This window comes from Delphinapterus leucas, chromosome 12, assembly GCF_059928025.1.
Source record: "Delphinapterus leucas isolate spDelLeu-1000000601 "Yukka" chromosome 12, BTC_Dleu_Yukka2, whole genome shotgun sequence".
NCBI lineage: Eukaryota > Metazoa > Chordata > Mammalia > Artiodactyla > Monodontidae > Delphinapterus > Delphinapterus leucas.
This window is the reverse complement of record NC_143140.1, coordinates 40,548,879-40,567,496: the sequence shown is the minus strand read 5'-3', so window position 1 is coordinate 40,567,496 and position 18,618 is coordinate 40,548,879. Positions and strand designations below refer to the sequence as shown.

The 18,618-nt window shown below is 35.5% G+C and overlaps 1 protein-coding gene across 1 annotated transcript in view; it reads right to left on the bottom strand.

Annotated features, from left to right (window-relative positions):
- The window catches only part of LOC111164031 (glutamate receptor ionotropic, kainate 2), a 195,836-nt gene that overhangs the window by 83,377 nt on the left and 93,841 nt on the right, over positions 1 to 18,618 (bottom strand). Inside the window, exons 6-7 of the mRNA XM_089921662.1 lie at positions 12,153 to 12,296; positions 8,857 to 8,964 (exon numbers count right to left, since the gene is read on the bottom strand). Of these exons, the coding sequence (XP_089777788.1) occupies positions 8,857 to 8,964; positions 12,153 to 12,296 (252 nt within the window). The remainder of the gene's footprint in view (positions 1 to 8,856; positions 8,965 to 12,152; positions 12,297 to 18,618) is intronic.

Here is an 18,618-nt window from a genome sequence, read left to right as displayed (position 1 = left end):
CTTTGGTGAACTGCATGTTTCTCGGTTAACTAGTGTAACCATTCTTTCTGGATAATTCGCAAACTCAGGTTTCTCAAGTCTATATGGAACATGAGTAGTGAGGACAGAGTTTTTACAACATAGTAGTTTTCTTACTAAGTGTTGCAGGTAAATTAGAGACTTTTTGACCTCATTTACTTCACCCCTTCCTGTGTTATATTTTTAAATGGAAAGTACAGATTGTTAGTTACATTACTGTCTAATAACAATGAATAGTATTGTACTTCCATTGGGTTAAGTATTAACAGGAGATCACTTCAGAAAGAATTGTCATCTGATCTCTCAACAATAAACATGAAACATTTCCTAGAAATGCCTATGTGCTCCCTGACAGGGAGAAATCAGAGTAAAGAATAATTACCTGGGAACTGAGTCTTTTTCATACAGAAGTGATTTGGCCTATGAGTACAGCACAAAGAAACCTTCAGTTAACAACTTTTCTAAAACTGTCTATTAACTAGCTAACATGGGTTCTGGAATTTCACCATTTGAGAACTACAGCATTGATGTGAAAGCAATAAATGAATAAGTATATAATATAATGATCTTACAGAAAGGGATGACTAATCTAAACATAGATTTTTCACCCCTAAGATTTTTATTTTTGTTTAGGGCAAAGTCAACCTTAAACATAAAGAGTTAAGAGACAGGTGGTAGTTCTGATTTTTAAAATAAAATTTGAATCAGTGAGTTAACTGTTCTCAAATATAATGACATGACAATATTAAATTAAGGGCCATTTTTTGCAAGGATAAAAATGTAGTTCATTGATTTATTTGAAATAAAACCAATGTATTACAATTACATTTAGTATACATGTTTAATTCAAATTCAGTAATTGAAAGAAAAAAATCAATATTTGATATTCTCTGATGGACCAAAGTAAGAAAGTGTGTGCCCTCGAGTAAGGCAATCCTATTGATTTTTAAACATAAACATCATACAGAGTTTTCTTAAATATTTTACCAACCTGAAGGTTAAAAGTTATCAAGCAAAATAATAACTATAAATATAGTGACACAAACCAAAAAATGTCAGTACAGTTGTGAAATAGGGCATGTAATGATTCTTTATAAGAGTTGGACAAATTAAATGGTTAACATCTCTAAAAAAAGACACTAAGTTTGGGTCCTGCCTGGGATCCAGTTTTGCTTTTTAAGAAGCAAACAACACATTTCCCACTGGCTTAAAGATTACTGATCAACATCACCATTAGCATTGCTTTCCTACAGAGAGGCAAAAGAAATCTCAGTTCCTAGGAAAGTTGGGGGTCATTGTTGCCATGGGGACCAAGATATATGTACCAAATGCCATCAAAGAGAGAAAGATAAAAGCTGCTATGCATTAGGTTTCTACAGATTAAAAAAAAAAAATCTCACTTATCTAGTGTGGATTTTCAGATTTAGATAAATTTGGAAGACTGTAAATTCCATTCAGACACCTTTTTCACAGGGAGCTAATGACTATAGGATTTTACTGGCAAGAGAAAGCGCAATAGTAAAATTTTCTACAGAAATTACCACTTTTAAAAATATATATATATTCTACCAAGAAAAAAAATCTTCAAAAAGCACTTTGAAACATGTTCTGTTCCTGGAACATATATGCCTGTAAACTCAGGCAGGCATGGTTTCACTACTAATTCTCACTCTCTCCATATATTATCAAAATATTTGTGTTTTCAGCGGGAAGCCTATGGATTGCTGATAGCAGTTTCTCTACTGGTGGGTAAAAATGCAAGCAGTGAATATTCAGAAAACACAGATTTTAAAAGTTGAAATGAAGCTTCACTTGAAAGTAAAATATAACAAATTTAAACTTTTTAAAGGTTTGCAAATATGGGTTATTTTGATTTATATTATTTATATAAATACTTAATTTTGTAGAAATTGGCAAACATATATTACATAAGATGGCTTTTTATAGCCAGTTTTCTTTTCCAAGATTTTCCCTAAAGATGCACAAGTTAGAAGCTGATTTTATTATAAAAGCGCGCTGAGGCAAACACGTGGCATGACTGTTCACAGGCCTATACAATTCCAGGACCCTTAGCACCATTTCTGGCCAGATAAATGTATTAGTTTGATCTTTATGTTTTTTTCTAAATTAATATATTACCATAAAAGCCAGTTTCATAAAAGCCAGTTTCAATAAGGATTTATTAGGCCTTTCCACTGAGGAGGCAGAACATTCTATTCTCCAAGTTCTATTTTAATATAAATATCACATTTTAAGAGGCTCTCAGCAAAATAACCAGAACAGATAACAAATTCTGATGCTACAGGAAGGGCAAGAGAGGTACACAGGTATGATTTTAGTTTAACATTTCTATTTAGAAGAAAATATTCTCTAGTATAATAAAAATCCATTTGAACAATCAATAAAGTATAATAGCAAGAGACTGATTTTTTTTTCTTGGAAAGCGCATGATGTACATAGTTGTCACAATGGACATTCAATAATAAAATTCAATAATATGGTAGGATTAGGCAATTTTATTATTGCATTATAGTTTCTTAGAAGGAATTCTTTTCGAAGTCTAAGTTTGTTTTTTTTTTTAATGGCCTTTAGATAGCTCAGCTAGCAATGGAAATGCACCATTTTCGTGTAGTGTCATCAACTCAGTTCAAACCTATTTTGTGTGAAACCCTTCCAACTGTTTTTGCTCTCAGCAGAATCTTTTTGAAGTAATATTCTAAGAACCTTCTGAATATTTCTTAATATCTTTTGCCATTAGTCATGCTTTTGTTCCATCTGAAGCTGGTCTTTCCTAAAACGTAGCTAAGCCTCAGAAGACTAGGTAAGTAAGTTAAGCCATTTCCAATGGTAAATCATATCCCAGTTAAATATTATATTTAAAAAACCCTAAAAATATTAATTTTATTGTCAGTTATGAAGACATTTTTTATTTCCTCATGTCAATTATGTCCATTTTTCTCAGCCGTTTTTCTTTTTGCTATTTCTCCTTCTTCTTCCAAGTTCCACTGACAGACTGAATACACAAATAGATAACAGTCAGACCATGTACGACAATAGAACTTTAACCAGATCCTCTGAGCAAGCATCATGGGAAGCCAAACCACAACCTCTGCAGCAATCTGCCCAGAATGGTCAAGATTTGTTCAATAACTTGCAGCTTCCTTTTTTTTCCCCCTCTCTTCCAACTCAGGAGCAACCAGAGAAACTCACACCAAACCAATCACCCAAGATACCTTGCTTCTTGTTAGCCCACCTCCAGTTTTCTCATGCCAACAATCTCCAATCAGAGCACACCTGAGGCTTTCCCAAATAAAACTTTTCCACTCCCTTGCCTGCCCTTGAATCTCTGCCAAATATAAGTTGCTCCCTTGCTATAGCAAGCTCTGAATAACAACTTCTGTTTGTTCTCATCCAAGTGGTCTTTGTTTACTTCCACACATAAACTTACAATAAAAAAAAGGAAAATTTATAAATAGAATATTTATTTTTACTCATCGATGTAATGAAGTGTCAGAAAGTATTCAACTGCACTACGTAGAAGACCAGAGATGCCATTGGTGCATCCTTATAAGCTCAGACTTCAGTGCTGCTTTCTCCTGTGCTATAAGATCCTTTACCCCTTGAATTCTTGACCCACTACCCCAGCCCACTGATTGTCTGACTATTGGATTTCTCTTCCCACTTTGTAAGTATGGAGCAAAGCTGGAAAAAGTGGGGGGAAAAAAGCTCTGCTATTGGAAAATAACTGCACCAGACACCTGAGTAAGTATTCTATGTGAAGTATCTCTTATGATTCTCATAGAGATCCTTCATTTGTTCAACAGTCAATAAACATTTCATGAGGATGTACTTCGTGCCAGACACTTTGCTAGGCCTTGAATATGTAAACAGTGAGAAAGGAGACACATTTTTCTGCACCTAATAGGATGTGTATTCTGGCTAGGGACGCAGCCTTAAAAAAAAAAAAAGAAGTATGTAAATACACAATTATAGGCAGTGTCAGGAAGAAAAAGTAGAGGACACTATGAGAAACTTAAATTTGATTAGGCTTAGGGAATACCTATCTAAGGAAGTAAATGTAAGCTGCAACCCCCAGGATGAGTAAGAAGTTAGCCAGGCAAAGGTGATAGGAATGGGTATTCCAGACCGGGAAAACTCTACTGCCAAAGTAATAGAAAGTCTTGACCTTGTGAGGAAATGAGAAACAGCCAGTATAGCTGGAGCATAGAAAACACCTGAGAAGATGGTGAGAGTTGAGTGGGAGAGGTAGGGAATTCATTGTAAATCATGTTTGGATCTTAATCAAAATACAATGGAAATAAAGGGATGAGTTAAATTAGAGAAATGACATGGATCATTTTGCTTTTAAAGACATCCATTGGCTGCTATGATTTGGCGAATGGATTACAAGGAGGAGTAGAACAGAGGCTTGTTGGGGCTCCAGTGTATGTGTCCAGGGTAGGTTCCCCTGGCCATGACTGTAGCAATGGATTTAGGGAGAAAAGGATGGATTCTAAACATATTTTGAAAGTGGAATATACAATACGGTCTTTGAACTGACCAGAAAAATTCAAGCTGCGAAAATCACTTATTCTGGTTTCCTTTTCCTATTGTTAGTAGTTTCAATACCAGGATCTTAAAGAAAGAAATTGTCCTATTATTGCCTGAGGTAGACAAAGTTGCCTACTGTTTTATCCCCTTATTCTCCTTCTTTTGCTTTAGAGAAGGCACTGCCATGGCCCAAGAGCTTGTCTGGACAGGTGTGGTTGGTTGTGTATGCGGTATTGGTGACCCTCCTTAGACCTGCCACCTGTGAATAACTGCAGGAAGGAAGAAATTAACACATCCCCTCTGGAGGCTGACCGGAACCAGGAAATGTTTGACTTTACTCCCTCCCCTTTTAGTATAAAAGAAGCCTGAATTCTAACTCAGGCAAGATGGTTCTTTGGGACACAAGTCCACCGTCTTCTCAGACTGCCGTTTTTTTTTGATAAATTTGTTATTCCTCGCTCCAATTAAACAAACAAACAAACAAACCAGATGTGGTTGGTTGTGTGTGCGGTACTGGTGACCCTTCTTAGACCATGGCTAACTGGGCTGGGTTCTAACCAAGTTCTCCGTCAAGATAAAGGAGAAAGAATTCACTTTGATCTATGAACCCTATCTAAGTGGAAAACTGTGTCCAGAGTAGCATTTTAACTCCAAGCTCAGTTCCCTGAATATGTCCTACTTCTCTGTTTGTCAGAAATATACCTGCTCCTTCCTGGTTTATCTGCTCCACAGTTACAAACATCAGAAGTATGGATTTTCCTCCTATTAACTGTTTCAATCCTAAGATTCACATTTCAGAAAACGATTCAAAATATATCATTTTAATGACATACAAGCAAGAGATCTTTCTTTTTAGCACATTTCACTGCCCAATCCTATATTACTGGGTTGGCCAAAAAGTGTCTTTGGTTTTTTAAGTAAAAATAAAAGACACATTTTTCATTTTCACCAAGAACTTTATTCAACAATATATTCACCCTTTTGTTCCACTACCTTCTGCCATTTTTCAGGCAACTTCATAATTCCATCTTCCCAAAACTTTTTATCTTTTTGAGCAAAGAACTGTTCCAGGAGCCTTTTACAGTCTTCCAGGGAATTGAAATTTTTTTCCATTAAGAGAATTTTGTAAAGTCCTAAATAAATGGAACTCCGAAGGTGCAATGTCTGCATTGAATATGGCGGATGAATCAGAACTTCCCAGCCAAGCTGTAACAGTTTTTGCCTGGTCATGCAGTCGTACGTTGTCCTGATGGAAGATTATGAGTTTTCTGTTGACTAATTCTGGACACTCTTCATTGAGTGCTGCTTTCAGTTGGTCTAACTGGGAGCAGTACTTGTTGGAATTAGTTGTTTGGTTTTGTGGAAGGAGCTCATAATAAAGGACTCCCTTCCAATCCCACCATATACACAACATCACCTTCTTTGGATGAAGACCGGCCTTTGGTATGGTTGATGGTGGTTCATTTCACTTGCCCCACAATCTCTTCCATTCCACATTATTGTACAGTATCCACTTGCCACTGCCCATCACAATTTGTTTTAAAAATGGAACATTTTCATTATGTTTAAGTAGAGAATCGCATGCAGAAATACGGTCAAGAAGGTTTTTTCTGCTTAACTTACGTGGACCCAAACATCAAAGCGCATCACATAACCAAACTAGTGTAAATGCTTTTCAATCCTTGATTTGGATATTTTGAGTATGTCCGCTATCTCCCGTGTGGTATAACATTGATTGTTCTCAGTTAATGTCTTGATTTGATTGCTATCAACTTCACTGGTCCACCAGACCATGGAGTATCATCCAGCGAGAAATCTCTAGCACGAAACTCTGCAAACCACTTTTGACACGTTCAATCAGTCACAGCACCTTCTCCATACACTGCACAATCTTTTTTTTGCATTTCAGTTGGGTTTTTACCTTTCTTGAAATAATAAAGCATAATATGCTGAAAATGTTGCTGTTTTTCTTCCATCTTCAATATTAAAATGGCTACACAAAAATTCACCAATTTTGATGTCTTTTTTTAAATGCACGCTGATATGACAGCTGTCACATACAATCTAAAAAAATTATTTCGAATGAAGTTAAAGACAACTAAATGCTACTAGAGCCATCTTATGGAAAAAACTGAATGAACCTTTTGGCCAACCCAATATAATTTTATGAATCAATTTATAATTGGCAGGTTTTCTTCACTAGAGCAAAACCTTCATAGGGGCACAAGATAGAAGTTCACTGCATATTTGTTAGAGAATTAAATGAATAAATAAAGTGTGCTGGTCAAAGATGACTAAGAAAAAACTAGGAAAAGGCAGTAGCATGAAAAGATAGAATTGAGGATAGTTAAAATTCCTAGCCTCAACCCCTATTAACGTATTTCCAGGTTCTTTTAGACACCATATTTTCACTTCAGCCTGTCCAAGAGGGAAGCCCTTCGCACTCTACTTTCTTTGAGATGGGGAATTTGGCCCAGAGAAGTTGGATGGAAGGATGACGTTCACACACTTGTTGTGATACAACTAGAAGAGTAACTTAAGCCTCCTGAATCACCATCCATTGACTCTTCCAAAGTGTGAATTCTATCAAGGTAGGAACTCTGTTTTTTCATCTATGGATTGGTAACTATACTTTTTAGGAAAAAATAAAAGTAAAATCAACAAAACTTAGGAGCCTTAATGAGGCAGATATTGTTACCACCCCAGGATGCAGTTGAAGATGCAGTGTTTTAGAAGGATTAAGAAACTTGTCTATAAATAGTAAATGGCAGAACAAGGATTTGAGCCTAATTCTGTCTGAACACAAAATATTGATGAATGTCACGTCAACATTTATAACTCACGTTGTGATACCTTGCTTATCGATATGGTAGATCCTCACATATACTTGGTAACCATTATATTCAGGATCTTTTAGTAATTCACACTAGAACCTAGGAAAACCTTCTCTAATATTTTCTTTGAGTCCAAGGGACTGGGTCTATGGTAACATGAAGAGCATCACCATTTTTATGTTGATGTGTTGAAATACAAGCAGTGGTCGAAGCTCATCCTAGTGACTTAGGTATTTCCAAAAATAAGATAATAACATCCACAGTAAACACTGACATAAGCCCATATGAGCTGACTAAACTCCACCATTATCAATTCCAGTTTTGGGTACAGACTAATGTTGTTATCTTGGAAGTAAGGTAATTAGGAAGTGACAGCCTCATGAATATTTTAGTTCCAGTTTATTATAAAAGATTCCTAATTTTGCATGATCTTGAAAAAGGGTACAACCTGAAACTCTCAATGAGAAGAGGTAATACCCCTGTTAACTTCAGTCATCAGTTGGCCATGATATACTTCTTGTCCTGGTGATATCAAAAATGCGTGTTTTCTCACTCCTGCATCATTTGAATCAACATTCATATATACTATTTTCTCTCAGGCTAAAATACCCCTTATTTTGATTCAATTTCCTTCTTCAGTTTCCATCTATGAATGATGCTCCATGTTCAATTGTTAGCTGAAACATAACTCACTATCTTTAAAGCGATGTTATCTCAAAAAGAATTTTTTCTCAAGTTCTTATCAAAATATCTTTTTTAATCTGTAACTTTCAATGAATCCATCAGAAAACAGCTAAATGCATATATTACAAACTTACACTAAAATGTTCTTAAAGTAAGCACACACACCCAAATTCTATGAGCCTTTCTTGTACTTTACCTCAATACCTATAAATTGAATCAAGAAAGACAGACCCAATGTAATGTGTAGCATTTGTGTTCATACCTAATTTACTCATGTATATTAATTCAGGCATTTCTCTTGAATATGATCCAGCAGCAGAAACATGTTTCAGTATTTAATCTTTCTGTATGGTCTGCTCTAAGTGGGAAAGTCTATGAAGGCCTGTGATTATAAGCTGCATATACAAAGATTCATATTACATCAAACATTTTCTAATTATTATATCAAATCTTACAGCTAATTAAGATTATATTAATATATTATATTTATTATTTTAAATTAATATTATATACATTGTATGCAGAGAATCAGAAAAACCTGATGAGAAAATAAAAACATTTAAATTGCCTTAAGATATCCTTTATCCTTGAGTCCTAATAGTCAATTATTATATTCAATAAATATATAATGAATTGAAGATGTATATTTTTAGAGTTAATAAAGTTAAATGTCAATGAAATGTATCTACAACAGGAAATATTGCTTTATCTCTTCACTAGGATATGTTTATTTAATAATTAAAGTAAGTAAACTGAATGTCTCAAGTACCTTTTCCAGACCTTCTTCCTTGAGGCTGATCACATCCAAATCAAAATCTGTTCGTAAGCCATTGGTTTTGTTGAAAGTTATTCTGCCTGTGAGGCCTTCCCAATGTGCCTATGGGGAAAACAAACAAACAAACAAAACTCATAAATTAGTAAAGGATGAGAAGATAAAACAATTTTGTACAAAATGTTTTACCTTTTGTTACTTCTCATAAATTTACATTGCTATACATTTTTATTCTCTTCTGAACTATGATGGAGGTTTTTTCTAAATATGATATCCTAGTCTCAGTAAAAATTTATTGTAAATTTTTCATTTTAAATAATGCATTTACCAGGTATAATTTTCCTTTATGAGAAATTTGTGGCGTATGTTTTAAATAGCAAACCTCTTTTAGCAAAGTGAGAAGAGTTTGGTCACTTATAATATTTATGAGATAGTGACTATCTTGCTGGAGATTACAAATAGAACTACTATTATAAAATACCACTCCTAACACCAAACTAATACAAAGTAAACATTTTATTACAATGAAAGAAACTGAATCTAGGAAAAATTATGCGCTACTGCTTCAATTATACATTTTCCACTTAGAATAATTAACTTATTACTTTATTTTTCTTTGTGTGAGGCTGGGAGAAATGTATCAAAATTACTTCACATCAAACTATACTTCCAGTAGAAGGCTCTCTCCAGGTAGAAGGGGGTGAGAATACAATAATCTAGCTACACAATGGGTTCATCTCTCAAAGGTGAGCAAATAATGAGGTTTTCTTTTTTTAATATAAAATGATTTCCTATTCTGCTGGTTATATAGCCCCAATTACATGTTTGTTTGTTTGTTTGTTTTTTGCGGTACGCGGGCCTCTCACTGTTGTGGCCTCTCCCATTACGGAGCACAGGTTCCGGACGCGCAGGCTCAGCGGCCATGGCTCACGGGCCCAGCCACTCCGCGGCATGTGGGATCTTCCCGGACCGGGGCACAAACCTGTGTCCCCTGCATCGGCAGGCGGACTCTCAACCACTGCGCCACCAGGGAAGCCCCTACATGTTTTATATTATTTGTCATTTGCAAGTAGCTTGGGAAAATAGTTACATATGAAAATTTAAAATAATGTAACATATACTCACAACTATGTTTGAAAGAATATATACTGAGACTCAAAAGCAGTAAAGCCCAGTAGATAAAGGGTAACATTTCAATAAGGATTACAGATGGATATCATTATTACTACATTTCTTAGGCTCCATGTGCTTCTTGGATACTTATGTGTAGGGATTCTAAAATAGATTTAGGCTAATAAATTACAAATAAAATAGAAAAAAACCCTATAATATATATCTCTATGCATATTGCAACAGGTCATCACTGAGTTTACTGTGTTAACAGGTCTCCAGTAAGGAAGAAAAAAATTTTATTAACTCAACTTCGTCCAAAGAAAATAATTGCAGGCGGTTAACAAAAATCCATATTTAGTATAAAAATAAGCAATGGGATCAAGAAGTACAGAAGCAGAAGTGCAGAACAGTAAAACAAATCTGGGTTAAAGACAGCACAGGGAAATGTATACCAGGTGAAACTGTACAACTAATAAATCCAATCACAAATTCAATTCTGGACTTTCCAGCAACCAAAGCAAAGAAGAAAATATGATGAACTGTAACATACAGGATCCATAATTTAAGACACACCAATTGCCCAGGAGAAACTCAGCTTTTCCTGGTGCTGAGACCTGACAGAAATGTCTCTTTTCGGTCCTCATAAGAGTGACCCTGTGTGATTTAATGCAGCGGTCTCCAACCTTTTTAGCACCAGGGACTGGTTTCATGGAATACAATTTTTCCATGGATGGTGGCAGGGAATGGTTCAGGCGTTAACGCGAGCGATGGGGAACAGCAGATGAAGCTTTGCTCGCTCATCCACTGCTCACCTCCTGCCATGTGGCCTGCTTCCTAACAGGCCGTGGACCGGTATCGGTCCATAGCCCGGGGGTTGTGGACCCCAGATTTAGTGGACAAGATCCTCAATAACACGCTACAATAAATACAATAGCGAGTTTCATACAACAGCCTCTTACAGGGTTGTTTGACACTTCTCAGTTGTCAAGTGCTGCATTCACAAAAAGCTCTTCTTCAACTAGCCAAACCAGGATGCTATGTTTGCAGCCCTGTGATGCTTAGTTTTCTACACCAGAAGTAAATATAGAATGTGGAGTAACAAAAGAACTGCATACTGTTCTAGGAGTATCATTTCATCTATCTGAGAGTTCAATAACAATTAGACAAGGAAAATTCACGGATATTCTTTGCCAAGGACCTGATGATTCTTAATTATGATTCTATTTGCACTTTTATTTTCATGATGAGTAGTTTATTATATGATGAGCTGATGATTTCTTTTAAGCCATTAAAGAAAAATTTTATATGGTAATAACAGCTGTGACTTTTCATAGCAAAGATTAAATTTTCATAGTTAAACTTTCATATAAAAACTCCTAACTCAACTATACTTTAATAAAATTTTTTTTAATTAAAAAAAACTCCTGTTGTAATCAAATAAAAAGTATCCTTAGCTGACAAAGGAATTTCCTTCATGAGAGGAAGAATGGGAAGAATATGTGTGCATGAAGTGAGTGTGTATGTTTGTGTGTGATCTTTAAGAGTTTTTTTTTTTTTTTCTCACTATGGGCATGCTTGGTCTAAAACTATAACAGACATAATTAGAAATGATACATGGCCATAAAAATGGTTGTATTATGCAACATGAAGTAAACTTTGCACTTTCATGAATCCATATATTTTGTTTTATGTTAACTCTAATAGAATTAAAATAACTAGACGTTATACTTAGGAACCAGAGCTCTAAAAAACAATTCTTGAAAACTTACAAATTGGGTGTAATTTAGTGTAGTGCAAAGGGCATTCCTGTTAAAAATTCACTGCATATCATGTGGCCTATGATATAACCATTCTTCAAACATCTGCTTCCACATAAATGAAAAGTAACATACATAAAGATTCAGAAAGGTGAAAACTAACAATGTCATAAATCATAGGTCACTGATTTTCATCTGTTCACACAATCACAGATATTTTGTAGTAAATCCATTTATTTATCATGTAATTTTTCCCTTCCATATTATTTAGTAAAAATGTTAATTTTGCTTGTATGGGGAAAGGTAGAAAGTTTAATTTAAGAGATAAAAGTAAAAGGTCACCTGTTAGGAAAAATGCAATAATCTCAATTCATTCAGCTTGAGGACAAGCAAGACAGGACAGATGTGCTTCTCCTGACTCACCTCTTTAATTAGGCTCATGAAGCGGGTCCCAAAGCGCCAGGGTTTGTGTCGATTGCACTGTAAGGAGCTGACTGTCATCTGGGGAAACTGCTGGACGCCCACAGACACCACGTGCACAGCATCATACATGAGAGCAGCATCCGTCTGAAAGCCGAGAGAAAAGGAAATGTGGCATCAATACAACATGGGAGACCCATGATAGGTGGTTTAGAAGTGGAGAGAAAGAAAGGGTGAGAGAAATAAATACCCAGTTTTTCTTCATGTAAGGGAGAAAACAGTATCTCCACATGCTGTGGTTCTCTTAAATAAGATATTGTGATCAAATTACTTCATGGGCTCCATTAGAACATCCGACCTGCCCTCCCTTTCCTGAAGTGATAACCCAACTTCATATCATCCTAGTATCTCTGCTGAAGTAGGAAATGTGAGAAGACATGCATTATTTCATTTTTTGTCACACCCTTTGTCTCTTACTCTGTTCTATTGCATGCGTGCGTGCGCGTGCGTGTGTGCACACGCACGCACACACACACACAAGGAATGCCAATGTGAACATTTTGAATGGTTACATAAATTACATACTGTATATAAAAGTAAATAAGTAAATAATTTCCTTGCATAGGAAGAAAAAAGAAATTTTAAGAGATTCACCTAAAAAGTTTAAAGATATAAACCCTAATTTTTTCTGCAATTCAGCTTTTCAAAGGGTTCAATCTGAGAAATGATGCTAGAGTGTTGAATCTCAATACATGTGTTAATCCCTTTTCAAGAAACTAAGCTTAATCCCCTGTACTGTCTTCTTTTCCCCAAATTTCCATATGAATACAAATTCATTTTGGCTTCTCAAGTAAGACGAATATGAATTCTACTGTGTTTGCACCTGCTCAAATGACTGACCACTTTAGAGGTGGATGATAAAAAATAAAACGTTTATAAGTCATAACAAACCAGAGGCTCAGTGACTGTCAAGTGCTGTGTTAAATGGACCCTCACAATGTGTTTGACAGACCAATGCCAGGCTCACTACCTACAGAAGAGAGCCACTGACAATGCGGGCAGCAAGGAACTTTGGGCCATCTGCTTGGCATGGTTTGGAATAAAAGCATATATTTCCTCTTCTCATTCACACAATTAGTGAGCTGTGAAATGAATTCCAAAATGAATAGGAACCCTGTAGATTAATAGCGTTTGCCACAATACAATACAAAATGAGTACACACAGTAGCTTTCATGCAAATGTATCTTCAGGAACTTAACCACATAAAATGGAAGGCAGCTAAACAGCACAATGCAGTGACAGAACATAATAAAAATACCATTTTATAGTTCATAAATCTTTGGGGAATAGAGCTCAGATTCATAACCTTCATTTGGTAAATACCAGCTGACTACTTTCACACACTCTGATGGCTGCACAGTGAAAACTCGAGTAGTGGAGTTGATACAGGCACATAGCATGAGCCTGAGGATCAGACTGCTATTTGTCTTTGGCCTGAGTTAACACTCAGAGGACATATTTCATATACCACATGGATGGTTATAAAAAGAAGTTACCAAGATATGAGAGACACACTTGATTTTAAAATAAAATGAAGTTTTAAAAAATCACTGTCAACAAATGTATAGAAATGTGAACACTTTCAGATACTACTAAAGGGAAGATAAGGGGCAATTTTGCAGATCGCACCACAAGGGAGTTTTTAAAATATCCATGTTCTTTTTCACCTAGTAATTTCTCTTTCTGGAATTTGCCCTGAGAAAAATCAAAGATAAGAACAAAAGCTACATACATTATTTCTTTAAAAAAATAAAATAGAGTGGAAATCTACTGAATGTTCAAAATAAGGAAACACAATAAAATCACAATGTATTTCACATAAACATTAAAAATCATGTTTTGAAAAATAATCATTCAGATGAGAAATTGCAAGTGGTAAAATGCTAACTGCAAAAATAGCTTATACAGAACTGTATTTCTAGCATAAACCATTATATACATCTTCATGAGTACTTAATATGTACTATTCAACTTATTTAATTCTCACAGTAATGGTTTAATAAAAACACTGATATCGTTCCCACTTTACAAATGACGAAACCAAGGTTGAGAGAAGTTAAGTAACTAAACAAAGTCACACAGGTAAGAAGTGGAGAGGTCCTGATTCAAACAGCCTCACTGCTCACAGCAAGTATTCTGAAACATCATACTGCATGTTATATGGACAACAACCAAAAAAAACTGAAGGGAAGAAAATACACTAAAATGATACTAATAATTACTCTTGGGAGATAGTGGTGAGTAGAATTTATATTTTTTCCTTTTTCTTTACTTTTTGCATTTTTTTAAGATGGAAGTTTACTAAATACCATTGCAATTATTCCCAAGATGAAAATTTTGATCTACTGTCACAAAATAACTAAAAGAACACAAACTATGATATTACTACTATCCTGCCATGACTTACTTATATGAAAATCCTAGAATAGTAACCTTATCTAAAATGACAATGCTTGGAAAGAATTTTGCTTAATTAAAAATTTGAAAATCATTTTTGGTACATAGTTTTAGCTTCTGGATCAGAGGATATACTAGATGATAAAAAAACTATTTAAGATCTGTGATTTTAAATATTATTATAAAAGGGAGACAATATTTATTAAACGATAAGTTAAATACTAGAGAAAAAAATTATAATTAAAAAGTTGTTGATCAAATTTCTTCTTGAATTTCCAGTTTAAAAATATGTTAATTTATTATAAAGCAATAAATAGAACTTCTGAAACTACTCTCTGATATTTTCATCTGCACAGGCTCCGGACGCGCAGGCTCAGCGGCCATGGCTCACGGGCCCAGTCGCTCCGCGGCATGTGGGATCTTCCCGGACCGGGACACGAACCCATGTCCCCTGCATCGGCAGGCGGACTCTCAACCACTGAGCCACCAGGGAAGCCCTTAGGGTGCTTTTTTTGTCCTATTTTTAGACTAGTTGTTTTATGTGATAATATGGAGTTGTCGTCCATTTAAACTTGATATCCTGTCAGGCTTTCCTTTCCTGTATTTTTTCCAAAACTGGACATATGTAAATTCTTTCAACTTTGGAAAGTTTTGAGAAAACTCCAGCTTATCAAAAGTGGTTTTCTTATTTTCATGAGAACGCATAAGCTTGAAATTTTTCCTTAATTTAGTAATATTACTAGTTAACATTTGTTCAGTATTTATTATGTGTAAGGCACTTTCCTTAAATCATTTCCTTTAATTCTCATAACCATCATGCAGTTGGAAATTCACTGGGTCTGTGTATAAAATAGGAAACTGAAGCAGAGAACATTAAGTAACTGGTCTAAAAATCAGAGCATATAGAGGTGGAGCTGGATTTGACTCTAGAAAATCTATCCAGAATTTACATACTTCTCTCTAGTTTCTTGCTCAGTGCTCTGTATTTAATAAAGCAAAATAGTTTAAATTGTTTTAAAGTTATAAAATAAGAAATATCAATAAGTACTTGAATACATTAATCTATATAATTTCTTAATAAGCAGTAAATATTTACATAATGAAAATGTACTACGAAGTAAGGGAAAGTATAGATTGTAGAGAACTGGTAAATATAAATTCACAAAAAAAGAAATACATTGATGTATGAGATTAAGTCTATAATAGGTTAGTCAGAATAGAAACATTAACCAGGAACAAGGTCATGCAAGAAGTAGATTTATTCTATACAGTTGCTGCTCACTAGGTTTACAAAAGGCAAAGGTACTAGAGTATCTTTCAAGATCAGGCTTACGGGGCATCTTTACTCCCAACTCTAAATTGTAGAGTTCGATTGAGCTGCTCTTGCTAAGTCCTCTACCCGCTCATTTTGACTCTATAATCCTTTGCCTTGACTCCTCTCAGTGGAAAAATACAAGGAAAGAAGGGAGGAGTAGAACAGAAGAGGAGAAAAGTAGAGGAGACACACAGGTTAATTACTTTGTCATCGTTTTTATATTATCATTACTGTCAAGTTACATTGCATGCTTACTCTGTGCCACACTATGTCCATTTCTCTATATGCATTTCACAAAGACCCTATGTTTCACGTGATACTACTCTTATCATTTAGAGAGGAGAAAACTGAGGCTTAGCAAGGTTGAAGTAATCTTCTCAAGGTCTCATCACCTTGAGACAAGACTTAGAAAACAAGACTCAGGCAAAGCTTAGCTCTTAGAACTACCATCCAAACTATCATAATAAGACTCTGGCAGAAATAAGACTCAGAAAAAAGCCTTAAAAACACCATTCAGACAAGGTCTAATTCTTAGAACCACCATCCTACCTACCATAGCCACCTATCTCCCCTAAACCATATTCCCACTGAAACTATGACAGGCCATGGAGGGGAAACTGATGGCAGCAGATCTCATATTTTTGGAGGTTCTGCTGAATACCAGACAATTATGTCCCATAGACAGTATATCTCTGAGCTGAGATTCAAATAAAAGTTCATTTGTCTTACAAGTCAAATTTTCTTCCTTGTACATAATAGCTACCTCTAAAAAAACTTCAGAGGTAAGCAAAACTGTATTTTAACCAACTAAATTAAAATGGAGTATGTATACAATTTGATTATTAAAATACATAGGAGGGGGTTAGATAAAGTTGTAGTCATTCAGATCCTAATCTACAAAGACAAAATCTAGGCAGAGAGAAAAAATAAATCAGCAAGGAAGACAAAACAATCCATCCTATTTTCTCTCTTTCAAGTATAATTACTCACATATATAGATAGATCACACTTATTGGAAAGCTATAATATGTGTTCACCCTGGGAATACAGACCAGAAGGAATCGCAGTCTAGGTAGGTACAGACAGAGTCAAGTGCAGCCCTCCGTGTTTCACTACTAGGTCAAGCATCTATCAATAGCAATACGAGCCCCCTTGAGAGCCCATCTCAGGCTAGGCTGGAGTTGTACTTTATTTTTCTTTCCAAAATAAGTTACTTAACCTACAAAGAATGTCTGTCAGCCAAAAACTTGTTTTGCAAACCTTTAAAACTGTGCAATACAGTCCTACACATTTCAGTAAAACAACAATGATCTTTTTAAATGGATGGTTTGAAAAGATCACAAGAAGTGCCTTCTCATACATTTTAAATATACATTAGCCATCTCCCTAACTTATTGCTGGGTTTATCTCATATCTAGTTTAATTACTTTTAGTCATGCAGTGTGCAACGTGGATGCAGGTGGAAGAGTGATGACTGCTAATTTCTATGGTTGAGCTATTGCCACAGAAATTGGTTTAGTCACCCAGTGCTATTTCATCTATCTCAAGTAACCTCAAGTCTGATGAGACTTTAAAGTATTGAAAGAACACTGAAATGTAAGTATGCTTACATTTCTTTCATGCTCTGAAAAAATCCACAGCATATTTTTAAATAATTGAAGAATCAGGGAGATTAGATGCTCTCAAAAGTTTCAGATGATATAATTTACCATTGCTAAATATTTCTGATTTGGGATGTATGATTGAAACATTTCCAAATATATAAAAACAGGAATAATAATGGATACTGTGACTAGTTAAAATATTTCTATGTACTTAGATTTCATTTACAGAAGATTCTGGTACTAAGCAGTAAATTACCAAGCATGTCCATATGGACTGCACATGTTGTTTCAGTTTCTGATCACCATAATCATCATCATTAAACATCTTTTTTGTAAAGTTCTGGGATAGATGTTCTAGGAGTCATAAAAAATTAAAACGTAGCCTTTATTCACATGAAGGACGAAACAGTTAGAAATGAACAATTTTTAACTACATATGATCATAGAAGGGAACATTGCTACATAAAATCTCTCTGATACTCTAAAGACTTCTCTTTGCAAAAAGCTATCAAAGGTAGGACTTCCCTGGTGGCGCAGTGGTTAAGAATCCGCCTGCCAATGCAGGGGACAAGGGTTAGATCCCCAGTCCAGGAAGATGCTACGTGCTGCGGAGCACCTAAGCCCGTGTGCCACAACTACTGAGCCTGCGCTCCAGAGCCCGCAAGCCACAACTACTGAGCCTGCGAGCCACAGCTACCGAAGCCTGCGCGCCTAGAGTCCACGCTCCGCAACGAGAGAAGTCACTGCAATGATGAGCCTGCGCACCATAACGAAGAGTAGCCTCCGCTCACTGCAACTAGAGAAAGCCTGCATGCAGCAACAAAGACCCAATGCAGCCAAAAAAAAAAAAAAAAAAAAAAGAATTTTAAGAAAATAGAGAATTTTTAAAAAAAGCTATCAAAGGTATTTATCTTTCTTCCCAATGGGGAGGCAGTCTTCTGGAATATTCCATTCCCCTGGTAACATGACTTTTGGGTACCCCATTGAGTTTTGCCTGGGAGAACTTGGAACACAGCCTTTTCCCATTTATCTTCTCTATTATGCCAGCAGAGTTACATCTATGACAATGTCATTCTGCTGAAGCACTTTTTA